The sequence below is a fragment of the Biomphalaria glabrata genome, chromosome 4 (assembly GCF_947242115.1).
Source record: "Biomphalaria glabrata chromosome 4, xgBioGlab47.1, whole genome shotgun sequence".
Classification (NCBI taxonomy): domain Eukaryota; kingdom Metazoa; phylum Mollusca; class Gastropoda; family Planorbidae; genus Biomphalaria; species Biomphalaria glabrata.
Window position 1 is genome coordinate 48,759,993 of NC_074714.1, and position 15,902 is coordinate 48,775,894.

At 38.2% G+C, this 15,902-nt stretch overlaps 1 protein-coding gene across 6 annotated transcripts in view; it reads left to right on the top strand.

Annotated features, from left to right (window-relative positions):
- LOC106077438 (uncharacterized) overlaps positions 1-14,567 on the top strand; it is a 34,826-nt gene extending 20,259 nt beyond the window's left edge. For 5 of the 6 annotated variants that reach the window (XM_056027091.1, XM_056027092.1, XM_056027094.1 and 2 more), the window contains exons 10-13: positions 464-637; positions 4,129-4,362; positions 5,532-5,670; positions 7,309-8,301. In XM_056027091.1, coding sequence (XP_055883066.1) covers positions 464-637; positions 4,129-4,362; positions 5,532-5,670; positions 7,309-7,349 — 588 coding nt within the window. In that variant the 3' untranslated portion in view covers positions 7,350-8,301. Of the gene's footprint in view, positions 1-463; positions 638-4,128; positions 4,363-5,531; positions 5,671-7,308; positions 8,302-14,212 lie in introns of those variants that run through there. The other variant, XM_056027089.1, reaches the window with a different exon arrangement.
- The last annotated feature ends 1,335 nt before the right edge of the window (positions 14,568-15,902 follow it).

Genomic DNA, 15,902 nt, shown 5'->3' on the forward strand with positions numbered 1-15,902 from the left:
TCTTTGTATATGTCTCTCTGTGTCTGTATCTATGCTTTGTCTTTGTATGTGTCTCTCTGTGTCTGTGTCTATGCTGTGTCTTTGTATGTGTCTCTCTGTGTCTGTGTCTCTCTGTGTCTGTGTCTCTCTGTGTCTGTGTCTCTCTGTGTCTGTGTCTCTCTGTGTCTGTGTCTCTCTGTGTCTGTATCTATGCTTGTCTTTGTATATGTCTCTCTGTGTCTGTATCTATGCTGTGTTTTTGTATGTGTCTCTCTGTGTCTGTGTCTATGCTGTGTCTTTGTATGTGTCTCTCTGTGTCTGTGTCTATGCTGTGTCTTTGTATTTGTCTCTCTATGTATGTGTCTCTCAGTGTCTGTATCTATGCTGTGTCTTTTTATGTGTTTCTCTGTGTCTGTGTCTATGCTGTGTCTTTCACTGTGTATATGTGTTTTCACTATTGACGTCTAACGTTGTTTCTCTAAAGCCTCACGATCCAAGATCAAGCTGTTCGCGAGAAGATTGTGGCAACAACAAGATCTGCCACTGCCCTTACTCTGTCTCCTTCTCGGAGGGAGACCTGGTGCAGCTGGTGTTTGTCAACATGGGCGCTGGGCGAGGCTGGGACCACCCCATTCATCTCCATGGCCATTCATTTCAAGTAAGTCATTAACCTATTAAATCAATACTTATGTTGAAACCGAAATGTTACGGACAAACTGGTAAACTCTGAACCACTGCAAAGAAGCTATGGTTATATACGATATTCAATCATCAAGCGCGACTGTCTTATGAAATCATTTTTGAGTGACCTTACTGACGCTTGGGAGGCGCGGTGGCTGAGCGGTTAAGTGCTTGGCTTCCGAACCAGGTGTCTTGGGTTCGAATTCTGGTGAAAACTGGGATTTTAATTTCGGGATCTTTGGGCGCCTCTGAGTCCACCCAGTTCTAACGGGTACCTGACATTAGTTGGGGAAAAGTAAAGGCGGTTGGTCGTCGTGCTTGGTCACATGACACCCTTGTTAACTGTAAGTCACAGAAACGGATGACGTTGACATCACCTGCCCTACAGACCACAAGGTCTGAAAGGAAAACGTTACTGAAGCATGAAGTAACGTTGGTGTAAACACCCGGCATCGTCCCCCTCACTTCAGCGTTCCACATGATCACATCACATCGAACAGACTTAAAATTTACAATTCAATCTTAAACAATGCATCTTTTAAACAGGTACGAAGATAAACTCCCAACTCGATTTTGTTATTATAAGATTAGTGAATAGAGAATAAAGTTGCACTTATATTTCAAACCGGGGACCGGGTTCGAATCCTGGTGAAGATTGGGATTTTTAATTTCGGGATCTTCGGGCGCCTTTGAGTCCACCCAGATCTAATGGGTACCTGATATTAGTTAGGGAAAAGTAAAGGCGGTTGGTCGTTGTGCTGGCCACAAGACATCCTTCTTAACCGTAGGCCACAGAAACAGATGACCTTTACATCATCTGCCCTATAGACCACAAGGTCTGAAAGGGGGACTTTTTTTTATATATTACAAACTAGTGTAGTTATTACCAGGGGCGGAGTGGATATCAAAATCGGCCCGGGCACTTCTATACAATCCGGCCCAAAAACTATATAATATGATGGGCATCCAATTCTATGTCTATCTGTCCTCAAAATCATTGTTAAGTATGATTATGTATCGATAACTGTACACATACTTAATATCTTTAAAAGAAATATAGGCCATTTGTTGCTTTTTAATCGCTAAACGTGTCAGCCCTAAAGGGACGGAGCTTACTAGTAGCACTGTCTACAGCTGTAAGCTATTTCATTATTTCGGAAAATGTGTTCGATTAAATTAGTGTTACACTGTAGAGTCTGTGAAAGATTTCTTTAAACACGACGTTCAAAGGGTCACTTTTAGAAGAGAATATTACAAAAACTTTAATTTAATACGTGTCATAGTGGCATCCATGCGGCCCTTTCGGTGGCCTACCGTCCCATTTAGGTACCGGCCCACCGGGCTTTTGCCCGAATGCCCATATAGCCAGTCCGCCCCTGGTTATTACTGGCCGCCCCCTAGTCTTAAAGCGATTTTGGTTCACCTCATAGATCACGTCTTCATGTGAATGTAGAGCATGGTAGAGTAGAGCCCTAGTCAGGAAACCATTTCCCGCCAAGGCTCTACGGGAGGACTAATCCTTCCAGTCTTGTTACCAATTGGAGTTCATCTCAGGAAACAATTTCCCGCCAAGGCTCTACGGGAGGACTAATCCTTCCAGTCTTGTTACCAATTGGAGTTCATCTCAGGAAACAATTTCCCGCCAAGGCTCTACGGGAGGACTAATCCTTCCAGTCTTGTTACCAATTGGAGTTCATCTCAGGAAACCATTTCCCGCCAAGGCTCTACGGGACGACTAATCCTTCCAGTCTTGTTACCAATTGGAGTTCATCTCAGGAAACCATTTCCCGCCAAGGCTCTACGGGAGGACTAATCCTTCCAGTCTTGTTACCAATTGGAGTTCATCTCAGGAAACCATTTCCCGCCAAGGCTCTACGGGAGGACTAATCCTTCCAGTCTTGTTACCAGTTGGAGTTCATCTCAGGAAACCATTTCCGTTCGCATACAAAACAGAAAAATGTAGAACTGGCTAGGATGTTCAAGAAGTCATTTGTCATTTGATTAGCAATAGATTACGTTGGCAAATAGTTAATCCAAAGTAGCGTAATAACGTTTTCTTTATTTTAAAAGTCTTTATTACACAATTCTAATAACTCTCTCTGACAGATTGTCTGTCTCTCTGTCTGGTACAAATTTTGAACACGTTATTTCTCCCTTATTCATTCTCGGATCTGGTTGAAACTTCACTCCAATTATTTATTCCCCTGACAAAACATGAACCGATCAATACATTTACAAATTATTCAATTAATTACTGGTAATTAATTATTTTGTTTGATATTCGAGGTAAGCTTGGACTTAATGACAGAATAAACTGATTTATGGACTCCGAAATAAGGGAAAGGGAAAATAATCCTTCAGTATTAAGAGGTATTGCTAAATATGTGGGGTTTCGTCCCATTAGATAATCAACCACGTTATTTCTCTCACACCCATTCTCGAAACTAGTTAAAACGTTACACAATTATTTATTGTACCTAACTAAACATGAATCAAATAAAAATTTACGAATTTGTCAATAGATTATTGGAAATTAATTATTTTGTTAGATGTTGAAAAACGGAAATAAAGCTGTAAATGTGGGTTACTTCCCCTTCGATAAGCTTGCCATCACGAAGGTAACATGTTTGAACACTGCTCTTTTTTTTTTTTTTTTATTCGCAAGGTTCAGGCCAAACTCCGACTCGCGGCGCTTCTGCTGAGGGCTGGAAGAGGAAACCGTGTCTTATGTTCTTTCTCGCTGATCTCCGTCTCGACAGGTCTGGGAAGTCACAAGTTCTTGACCTGTCTGATGACATACGAGCATTGCGCACAACTCAGGGTTTCTGTCCAGGTTCGGAGCTTCTCAAGCCCTCACTCAAATGGAATTTAATAATGATGATGAGGATGAGGATGATGATGATGATGATGATGATGATAATGGTGATGATGATGATGGTGGTGGTGATGATGATGATGGTGATGGTGGTGGTATGATGATGATGATGGTGATGATGATGATGGTGATGGTGATGATGATGGCGATGATGATGATGATGATAATGATGATGATAATGATGATGGTGATGATGATGGTGGTGGTGGTGATGGTGATGATAATGGTGATGATGATGATGGTTATGATAATGATGATGATGATGGGGTTGATGATGATGATGATTGTGATGATGATGATGATGATTATGATGATGATGATGATATGATGATGGTGATGATGATGATGATGCTGATGCTGATGATGCTCTCTGAAAGTCCTGGTCATGCACAAAATACTGTTTATTGCCAAAGAAATGACCGAAACTTTTGAAAAAAAATGTATTATAAAGAAGTATTGTCAACCTATTTTTCTAAAACAATCTCCATGTTTTCAAACTGAAAGATAATACAAGTCATTTATAGATCTAGATACATTGAAACAAGACATCGTATGGCTTTACATAAAGTTTTTACTGGTCCTTTGTTTTCCAGGTGGTCAAAATAGGTTTCCCTGTTTACAATCAATCTTCAGGGGAGTTTTTAAACGAGAACGCTGATATCAACTGTGGCCAGGGAGAAAAAGGCGCTGAAAGTTTCTGTAATGATGCTAAATGGGCCAACAGGAGCTGGAGTTTGGACGGCATACCGGACATGGAACTTGACCACCCACCTGTAAAAGACACTGTTGTCGTCCCTTCAGGTGGATATGTTGTAACAAGGATAAAAGTAAGATTTGTTTGGAACTTTTTTATTTACCTGTTACATAGTCATCATTTGCATACATTTTAAAAGCCATAGCTATTTATATATATGGTAAAAAAAAAAAAAAAAAGAATCAATATTTTCCTTTAATCATCCTGTGTTATGACATGATTAGAATTTAGTATTTGTTTCGGGAATAAGGGGAAAGTTTTACTTAGCGACAAGTGACGTGACAGATCTTTAAAAAACAAGAACGCTCTAAGTGACGCTACAAAGAAGACGCTTCGTGTAGAGCAGTAGAATAGATATACGGATTTACGGACATAGCTGACATCGGACGATTCCCTTCGTGATTATTAAATATATTTTTAGAACAACATCAGGGTCGACTACATATTTTGATTGTTTCGGCTTTTCGCCGGTGTAGTTTGAATTCAGTGTAACTTCCAGTCAGACGTAGATCTACACTAGTCATATTTCAAAGAATCAACACCGCGCGGAAGCCTTAACACCTGTTTGCTTATCGACAACCTTAAAACATGTGTTGATGCTCAGTCGTCGGGGCTGTAGCTCCAAACAGCTGGTCCACCCATTTTAGACGTATTTAATATTAATGCAAAGTTTGAATTAAACTTGAATCATCTTCTTTGTCAACAAAACTGATAGTGGCTGATCCTAACAGTGAAAACACAGCTTTTAACGTCGCTGCAGACATAGGTCAAACAAAAGGAAAACATTGATAATGTAAATAAAATACAACTTACCACACACACACACACACACACACACACACATATATATATATATATATATATATATATATATATATATATATATATATATATATATATATATATATATATATATATATATATGTCTTTATGTCACTCTTCTCTTATTCGTCAGTTTATTGTCTAAATTGCTACAGACTTCATCGTAGTTACATCAAAATCTATTCAACCTGTATATCCAGATTGTAAATATAGGCTTACTCATGATTACATCAGAAGCACACATCAAACACCACATAACAGCGTGCACGAGTTTAATGCAACTAATTTAGTAAATTAATGTTTGGGGGGAGGTGGTGAAAACAATTTTCACTCGAAGAAATTTTCATCCAATTTTCATATATTCGTAACAACGAGCAAGGTTTACTATTGGTATTTACAATGTTCAATATGAAACTACAGGCCAACAACCCAGGACTTTGGGTCATTCACTGCCACATCAACCTGCACATGAATGACGGCATGCTGGCTCTGCTGAACGAATCCTTCACCAAGTGGCCAGCGCCACCTAGCGGTTTCCCTAGATGTCACAACTTCATTGGTAAGTCTATCCCATGGTGGCCACTTTGGATGTTACACTTCATTGTTAAGTCTATCCTGTGGTGGTTTCCCTAGATGTTACACTTCATTGTTAAGTCTATCCTGTTGTGGTTTCCCTAGATGTTGCAACTTTATTGTTAAGTCTATCCTGTTGTGGTTTCCCTAGATGTTACAACTTTATTGTTAAGTCTATCCTGTGGTAGTTTCCCTAGATGTTACAACTTTATTGGTAAGTCTATCCTGTGGTAGTTTCCCTAGATGTTACACTTCATTGTTAAGTCTATCCTGTTGTGGTTTCCCTAGATGTCACAACTTCATTGTTAAGTCTATCCTGTTGTGGTTTCCCTAGATGTCACAACTTCATTGTTAAGTCTATCCTGTTGTGGTTTCCCTAGATGTCACAACTTTATTGGTAAGTCTATCCTGTGGTAGTTTCCCTAGATGTTACAACTTTATTGTTAAGTCTATCCTGTGGTAGTTTCCCTAGATGTTACACTTCATTGTTAAGTCTTTCCTGTGGTGGTTTCCCTAGATGTCACAACTTTATTGTTAAGTCTATCCTGTTGTGGTTTCACTAGATGTTACACTTTATTGTTAAGTCTTTCCTGTTGTGGTTTCCCTAGATGTTACAACTTTATTGTTAAGTCTATCCTGTTGTGGTTTCACTAGATGTTACACTTTTTTGTTAAGTCTTTCCTGTTGTGGTTTCCCTAGATGTCACAACTTTATTGTTAAGTCTATCCTGTTGTGGTTTCACTAGATGTTACACTTTATTGTTAAGTCTATCCTGTGGTGGTTTCCCTAGATGTTACAACTTTATTGGTAAGTCTATCCTGTTGTGGTTTCCCTAGATGCCAAAACTTTATTGGTAAATTTATCAATTGTGAAATGTTAGGGGCCGAGCAACCATGACCTGTCCTTTAATCACGCCTCGCTTTTATGTATCTTACATTGACGGAATACGTCTGCTGTTGTGATAATATATTTCAATGCATATTCCCATTAAATAATCGAGACTCAGAAATAAAAAAAAAATTAATGAAGAATTCTAAGAATTGAAATTTCGAACAATCAAATACCTGAATCCAATAAGAATAGCTTCACAAATCTAAATTCCAATATAGAATCATATTACCTGTCTGATTAGTGAAACTAGTGATATTAGTTATGCATAATATATATGTATCTATCAGTCTGCATCTCTTTTATAATTTTACAATGTATAGGCCTATGTTACCAGCAAAGTAAGAAAATCCTCCATTCATTCTATGGAGTTTCCATTTTGCCGGTAACAAATATACGAAAAAATTCCCCAACAGAATTTTTAGGTTTTGATTTTTTTTTAAGAGTTTAATCTTAAGTCTGTAATAGCAAGACGTCGTTCCCCCCCCCCTTACCCCCCAAAAAACGTCAAAAGTTGAAGAGTTGATTAAGCCCATTTGCTTTTTTTTTCTTCTCAGTGGCGGCTACGCCTATCTGGTGTACAAATTCATTGTTGTGCTGGCTACCAAATTGTCAGCACTCATAAACTTCGTTTAGGCTCTGTGTAATTGCTATTTATTTACGTGGTAATATTGTTGGTGTAATGTATGGGCAAATATGTTCAGACAGTATCGAGGTTCCCTTGATCTCTTCACAGATGTTACAATGGCTTCTGATCAGCAATGGCTAGTGATGTGATTGACATTGGAACTTGTTGTGATCACTTAGCAGTGGATGATGAAATTTCTTGCTGTTAAATGATGACGCAATCTAAGGCACACATTTTAGCCAATCAGCGAATTTTCGCATTTAGTTTACGACATAGACTTATCGTTAATAAAGTATTATGCCTACATTATTCGTCTGCTGGTCCTGAGCTCAAGTAGTGAATGCTGCGTTACAAGGCTGCGTATTGATTTTGAAAGGGAATGAACTCTGCATTCATTTGCATTGAATATTTCAGTTATCTTATCTTGTTAAAAGAACGTTTATGACATTATTCTTACGATATTGAGATAAGATAGTTCTAATATCTAAGACAATAATGTAGAAGATCTATCTGCGTGATTGAATTATGTGTTATGTATAAAGTATATGTCTTATAATTTACAGGTGTCTTAATATGCTATCTTGTCTTCTAATTTACTGCTAAGTAAATACATTATCTTGTCCTTCAATTGATTGTTGTAACTTGTATTAATATCATATCTTATAATGTATTGTGTAGGGTACCCCGTCAAAATAGCGCGGACAAAATAACGCCGACAAAATAGTGCGAACAATATAGCGCAGAAAAAAAGTATATTTTAGTCATTTTGAAAGAAATACTTTAGATATCGTAAAATATGAATAGAACCAATATTTCTTTTTTTTTGGTTTTAATGTTATCATAATTTTTCAGTCATTTTGCAGGAAACACTTTAGATACCAGTATCTTCAAACACAAATAAATAATTTTGCTGGTAAAGTGATTTCCTCCAAAGTTTGACGTGTCGGTAGTGAAACCTGTTCGCGTTTTCCTTTACGTTCATAGTTCTCTGTGAAGCAGTAAATGTTGGCATCTTTGTTATTGCTTCATCAGACAGTGTTGGCATCATAGTTATTGCTTAATCATACAATGTTGGCATCATAGTTATTGCTTCATCAGACAGTGTTGGCATCTTTGTTATTGCTTGATCAGACAGTGTTGGCATCATAGTTATTGCTTCATCAGACAGTGTTGGCATCGTAGTTATTGCTTCATCAGACAGTGTTGGCATCATAGTTATTGCTTCATCAGACAGTGTTGGCATCGTAGTTATTGCTTGATCAGACAGTGTTGGCATCATAGTTATTGCTTGATCAGACAGTGTTGGCATCATAGTTATTGCTTCATCAGACAATGTTGGCATCATAGTTATTGCTTCATCAGACAGTGTTGGCATCATAGTTATTGCTTCATCAGACAGTGTTGGCATCGTAGTTATTGCTTCATCAGACAGTGTTGGCATCGTAGTTATTGCTTCATCAGACAGTGTTGGCATCTTTGTTATTGCTTCATCAGACAGTGTTGGCATCATAGTTATTGCTTCATCAGACAGTGTTGGCATCATAGTTATTGCTTCATCAGACAGTGTTGGCATCGTAGTTATTGCTTCATCAGACAGTGTTGGCATCGTAGTTATTGCTTCATCAGACAGTGTTGGCATCTTTGTTATTGCTTCATCAGACAGTGTTGGCATCATAGTTATTGCTTCATCAGACAGTGTTGGCATCGTAGTTATTGCTTCATCAGACAGTGTTGGCATCTTTGTTATTGCTTCATCAGACAGTGTTGGCATCGTAGTTATTGCTTCATCAGACAGTGTTGGCATCTTTGTTATTGCTTCATCAGACAGTGTTGGCATCATAGTTATTGCTTGATCAGACAGTGTTGGCATCATAGTTATTGCTTCATCAGACAGTGTTGGCATCATAGTTATTGCTTCATCAGACAATGTTGGCATCGTAGTTATTGCTTCATCAGACAGTGTTGGCATCATAGTTATTGCTTCATCAGACAGTGTTGGCATCATAGTTATTGCTTCATCAGACAGTGTTGGCATCGTAGTTATTGCTTCATCAGACAGTGTCGGCATCTTTGTTATTGCTTCATCAGACAGTGTTGGCATCGTAGTTATTGCTTCATCAGACAGTGTTGGCATCGTAGTTATTGCTTCATCAGACAGTGTTGGCATCTTTGTTATTGCTTCATCAGACAGTGTTGGCATCATAGTTATTGCTTCATCAGACAGTGTTGGCATCGTAGTTATTGCTTCATCAGACAGTGTTGGCATCTTTGTTATTGCTTCATCAGACAGTGTTGGCATCGTAGTTATTGCTTCATCAGACAGTGTTGGCATCTTTGTTATTGCTTCATCAGACAGTGTTGGCATCATAGTTATTGCTTGATCAGACAGTGTTGGCATCATAGTTATTGCTTCATCAGACAGTGTTGGCATCATAGTTATTGCTTCATCAGACAATGTTGGCATCGTAGTTATTGCTTCATCAGACAGTGTTGGCATCATAGTTATTGCTTCATCAGACAGTGTTGGCATCATAGTTATTGCTTCATCAGACAGTGTTGGCATCGTAGTTATTGCTTCATCAGACAGTGTCGGCATCTTTGTTATTGCTTCATCAGACAGTGTTGGCATCATAGTTATTGTTTCATCAGACAGTGTTGGCATCATAGTTATTGCTTCATCAGACAATGTTGGCATCTTTGTTATTGCTTCATCAGACAGTGTTGGCATCATAGTTTTTGTTTCATCAGACAATGTTGGCATCATAGTTATTGCTTGATCAGACAATGTTGGCATCATAGTTATTGCTTCATCAGACAGTGTCGGCATCTTTGTTATTGCTTCATCAGACAGTGTTGGCATCATAGTTATTGCTTCATCAGACAGTGTCGGCATCGTAGTTATTGCTTCATCAGACAGTGTTGGCATCATAGTTATTGCTTCATCAGACAGTGTTGGCATCGTAGTTATTGCTTCATCAGACAATGTTGGCATCATAGTTATTGCTTGATCAGACAATGTTGGCATCATAGTTATTGTTTCATCAGACAATGTTGGCATCGTAGTTATTGCTTCATCAGACAGTGTTGGCATCATAGTTATTGTTTCATCAGACAATGTTGGCATCATAGTTATTGCTTGATCAGACAATGTTGGCATCATAGTTATTGCTTCATCAGACAGTGTTGGCATCATAGTTATTGTTTCATCAGACAATGTTGGCATCATAGTTATTGCTTGATCAGACAATTTTGGCATCATAGTTATTGCTTGATCAGACAGTGTTGGCATCATAGTTATTGCTTCATCAGACAGTGTTGGCATCATAGTTATTGCTTGATCAGACAATGTTGGCATCATAGTTATTGCTTGATCAGACAATGTTTGCATCATAGTTATTGCTTGATCAGACAATGTTGGCATCATAGTTATTGCTTGATCAGACAGTGTTGGCATCATAGTTATTGCTTAATCAGACAATGTTGGCATCATAGTTATTGCTTGATCAGACAATGTTGGCATCATAGTTATTGCTTGATCAGACAGTGTTGGCATCATAATTATTGCTTGATCAGACAATGTTGGCATCATAGTTATTGCTTCATCAGACAATGTTTTCATCATAGTTATTGCTTCATCAGACAATGTTGGCATCATAGTTATTGCTTGATCAGACAATGTTGGCATCATAGTTATTGCTTCATCAGACAATGTTGGCATCAAAGTTATTGCTTGATCAGACAGGTTACTGCTGCACTGCAGGACGGTGCGTCTTGGTCTCTCAACAATGGCCACAAATCGTTTACGAATCTAGTATTTGACTTTTTCCACCACTATATTCTCAGCACTTGAACTATGGTTGTGTTGGGATAATTCTGCTATGGTACCATCAAGATGTTTCTTAAGTCTACCTCTGCAATTTTTTCAAGACAACGCCATGATGTGGAGCCATCAGATTTGTGTCTATCTTCTCTGTACCTGTAGCCTACGTATGCTGCTATTTCTTTGCCTTTTTGTGATAAAACTGTTTCCATGACGTAGACTACTTCAAAGGTTCTCTATAGAGTGAGAGGTTTCGGGGAAGGTATTCGGTCAGAGCAAGCAGTCCTAGAAGCGGAGATAATATTATGTACAAATATACTGTATACACTATTATTAAGTGTACAATGATACATTGATACCGATACATTGATGCCGATGTTAAATCAAAAATTAAAAAATGGGTAATCAAAGATGAAAAAGGGGAATGATATCAAATTTAAAGTACTCTCGTTCTCTGCAAATATGACATACTTTCAGATCTATTAATATTGAAAAAATAGAGATATCAACAAAAATGATGACCAGGACATTAAATCACTAATAATCCGGTACTTTTATACACATCATGTATAAGTCCGCACTATTTTGTCGGGAAATTTCGCGCTATTTTGTCGGCGCCATTTTGTCCGCGCTATTTTGTCCGCGCTATTTTGACGGGTCACCATTGTGTAGATATCTTGTTTTATTATATACTTTCAATGTCATATATTTTGTTATAGTTTAGTTTTTTCTGTCTTAAAACAATCTAGTTAAAGATGTGCGATCTTCGAATTTACTGGTCTTCAATAAATTAAAATTTATACCAAGTACATCGAACAATTTTGTTTTGTTAATGTTGTTTGTTTTTTTTTGTTGATGTTATTTCTTTTTAAGCTGTTTATGTTGTTGATGTTTTTTCTGTTGATGTTTATGTTGTTGATGTTGCTGTTATCGATGTTGATGTTGTTGTTGATGCTGTTGCTTAACTACGAACGATTTTACTTTCTGACTAGTTCCTGTATCTTATTTGGAATTTTGCAACAAAGATTGGATTTGCTAGATACGAAGACTGAGGACTGTCACAACAAACTGGTGTCATTAACAAGGTTCATTCAGTTTCCACAGGGCCGGCCTTAAGTATAGACAAACTAGGCAGCCCGCTAAAGCCTCAGACTTGTGGCGACCTCGATTAGAGCTCAAAGAATTTTTTAGAGAAGAAATAGCGAAACGTGGATCGAATCTCAAACATAGCAGAGTTATATGGCTCTATGTCTGCTAGCCTCGTTCTCAATCATAGCAGAGTTATATGGCTCTATGTCTGCTAGCCTCTTTCTCAAACATAGCAGAGTTCTATGGCTCTACGTCTGCTAGCCTCGTTCTCAAACATAGCAGAGTTCTATGGCTCTACGTCTGCTAGCCTCGTTCTCAATCATAGCAGAGTTCTATGGCTCTATGTCTGCTAGCCTCGTTCTCAAACATAGCAGAGTTCTATGGCTCTACGTCTGCCAGCCTCGTTCTTAAACATAGCAGAGTTCTATGGCTCTACGTCTGCCAGCCTCGTTCTCAAACATAGCAGAGTTCTATGGCTCTACGTCTGCTAGCCTCGTTCTCAATCATAGCAGAGTTCTATGGCTCTATGTCTACTAGCCTCGTTCTCAAACATAGCAGAGTTCTATGGCTCTATGTCTACTAGCCTCGTTCTCAAACATAGCAGAGTTCTATGGCTCTATGTCTACTAGCCTCGTTCTCAAACATAGCAGAGTTCTATGGCTCTATGTCTGCTAGTCTCGTTCTCAAACATAGCAGAGTTCTATGGCTCTATGTCTGCTAGCCTCGTTCTTAAACATAGCAGAGTTCTATGGCTCTATGTCTGTTAGCCTCGTTCTCAAACATAGCAGAGTTCTATGGCTCTATGTCTTCTAGCCTCGTTCTCAAACATAGCAGAGTTCTATGGCTCTACGTCTACTAGCCTCGTTCTCAAACATAGCAGAGTTCTATGGCTCTATGTCTACTAGCCTCGTTCTCAATCATAGCAGAGTTCCATGGCTCTATGTCTACTAGCCTCGTTCTCAATCATAGCAGAGTTCTATGGCTCTATGTCTACTAGCCTCGTTCTCAAACATAGCAGAGTTCCATGGCTCTATGTCTGCTAGCCTCGTTCTCAATCATAGCAGAGTTCTATGGCTCTATGTCTACTAGCCTAGCTATGCTTCAAGGTTTATTCACAAATGTTTAGATCTACTTGTTAGACTACAAAAGTTAGAAGACCATTGTTTCTTCCGTAGCTTGGTCTGCATAGTCGTGTGAATCACTGCACGCATCCTTAATCTTTGAAATCGAAGACATTTGCCATTATCATTACGTAAACCTTGTTCCACCTACCCCCTCACCTCTCCGTTTTTTCCCTCCACTGGTCCACCTAAGTGATTGGACTCTCGACAGTAGCGCACATAAGCATGAAAGTTGCGCTAAACGAAAACAATTAATTCAAACATTTCTAATCGCGCACAATTATAATTATTAGTCTAGATCATAGACATAAATAAATATAGACTGGAAAAAGGAAATAACTCCATCTAACTTGAAAACATGTATATCTACTGTTGTCGGATTTTCGAATTCTGAAAAGTTGCATTATCTTCAGTCTTAGAGATTACACAAAACTACACTGCTGTATAACAAATTACAGCAAATTGGATGTCACAAATTTTCGTTTCATAAAACTCTTTTATCGGCCAGTCTATATTAATTTATGTCTATGGTCTAGATCTATTAAAAATTAATTGCATAATTGATTCAAAATAATTGATGCAATTTCACTCAATAAAAGCTTTTTTAAAAGTATTTTTATTTATTGTACTTTTTTTTTTATTTCGCAACGCAGCAAAAAAAAAAAAAATAATAATTAGATTTTTGCTTGTTATTTGGTCGTCTGCCCCTGTTTTGTATTAGCTTGTAACAACGAATTCATTTTTTTTTTCAAGCTAAAATTTCACACATATTTGTATAGCAGGTTCACGAAGTTGATAGAGCGTCCCATTATGACAGCAACGTATTTGGTTTAAGCCTCGTAATGGCCAATTTTTTATTTCTTTTTTTTTTTTTGTAAAAATACGAATGTTTTGGTGGGTTGTTTTTTTTTTTGTAGTACGCATAAACATAAAGTAGGAATCGCTTTTTTTTTATTTTAATATTTTTTTTCTTTTTCCTCAGAATCCAGCAGGTTTTGAAAGTTCAGAGTTAGTTTGCTGTTCTGATGACTTCGTGCGAATTTTTTAGTGCCTGAACGAATCTTCTATTGTGATGTGTGCTGATGTGAGGCCCAAACATTTAAATTGCAATATGTTTTACTGGATATTGCCCTTAGACACTGTATGCTAGAAACTAGATCTACATTATTGGACAGCGCAATGGAGGATGTTCTTAATATCACGTGACGGATTGGTTTCGTCCCATGATCCTAAAACAAGATGGCTACAGGAAGTTGTGAAATGATTCCTTTATGCCATTCTTTGTCCCAACTATCTACAGTTTCCTTGTTCTTGAAATAAATAAAGCGTAAATTGAATGCATTGGTATTAATTACTTTGGGCCAGTCTTGTAATTAAATGTGTAATAGATCTAGAATCTAGACTAACAATAATAAATCTGTGCGATTACAAATATTTTTACCAATGGACCTCATTCATCCAAATGAACGGTCATGAGGTATCTGTGTCAATGAGATATCTGTGTCTATGAGGTATCTGTGTCTATGAGGTATCTGTGCCAATGAGGTATCTGTGCCAATGAGGTATCTGTGTCAATGAGGTATCTGTGTCAATGAGATATCTGTGTCAATGAGGTATCTGTGTCAATGAGGTATCTGTCTCTATGAGGTATCTGTGCCAATGAGGTATCTGTGCCAATGAGGTATCTGTGCCAATGAGGTATCTGTGTCAATGAGGTATCTGTGTCAATGAGGTATCTGTGCCAATGAGGTATCTGTGCCAATGAGGTATCTGTGCCAATGAGGTATCTGTGCCAATGAGATATCTGTGTCAATGAGGTATCTGTGTCAATGAGGTATCTGTGTCAATGAGGTATCTGTGTCAATGAGGTATCTGTGTCAATGAGGTATCTGTACCAATGAGGTATCTGTGTCAATGAGGTATCTGTGCCAATGAGGTATCTGTACCAATGAGGTATCTGTGCCAATGAGGTATCTGTGCCAATGAGATATCTGTGCCAATGAGATATCTGTGTCAATGAGGTATCTGTGTCAATGAGGTATCTGTGTCAATGAGATATCTGTGTCAATGAGGTATCTGTGTCAATGAAGTATCTGTGTCAATGAAGTATCTGTACCAATGAGGTATCTGTGCCAATGGGGTATCTGTGCCAATGAGGTATCTGTGTCAATGAGGTATCTGTGTCAATGAGATATCTGTGCCAATGAGGTATCTGTGTCAATGAGGTATTTGTGCCGATGAGGTATCTGTGTCAATGAGGTATCTGTGCCAATGAGGTATCTGTGTCAATGAGGTATCTGTGTCAATGAGATATCTGCGTCAATGAGGTATCTGTACCAATGAGGTATCTGTGCCAATGATAACATGATCGCCACAACACTCCTACACAGTTCCAGCTTGTATATATCCAATACAAATACCATATCACAATGATAGCGGTCGTAACAGCTTATCCATGTATCGCTGGTGTTATAATCACTCCACGTTCTGTAACCAGCCACTCAAACCAAACAGACCCAGAAGAAACATCACGACCGAAACCGAAACATGCCAAAAAGATTGTATCCAGTACTTGAGATGTTATTCTACTTGCTGTGTGCGAAGATATTTCTGATGCAAGTGATTCCGATTCTTGATGCACCTTTTTGCTCAGCTTTATAAATTTACTTTCA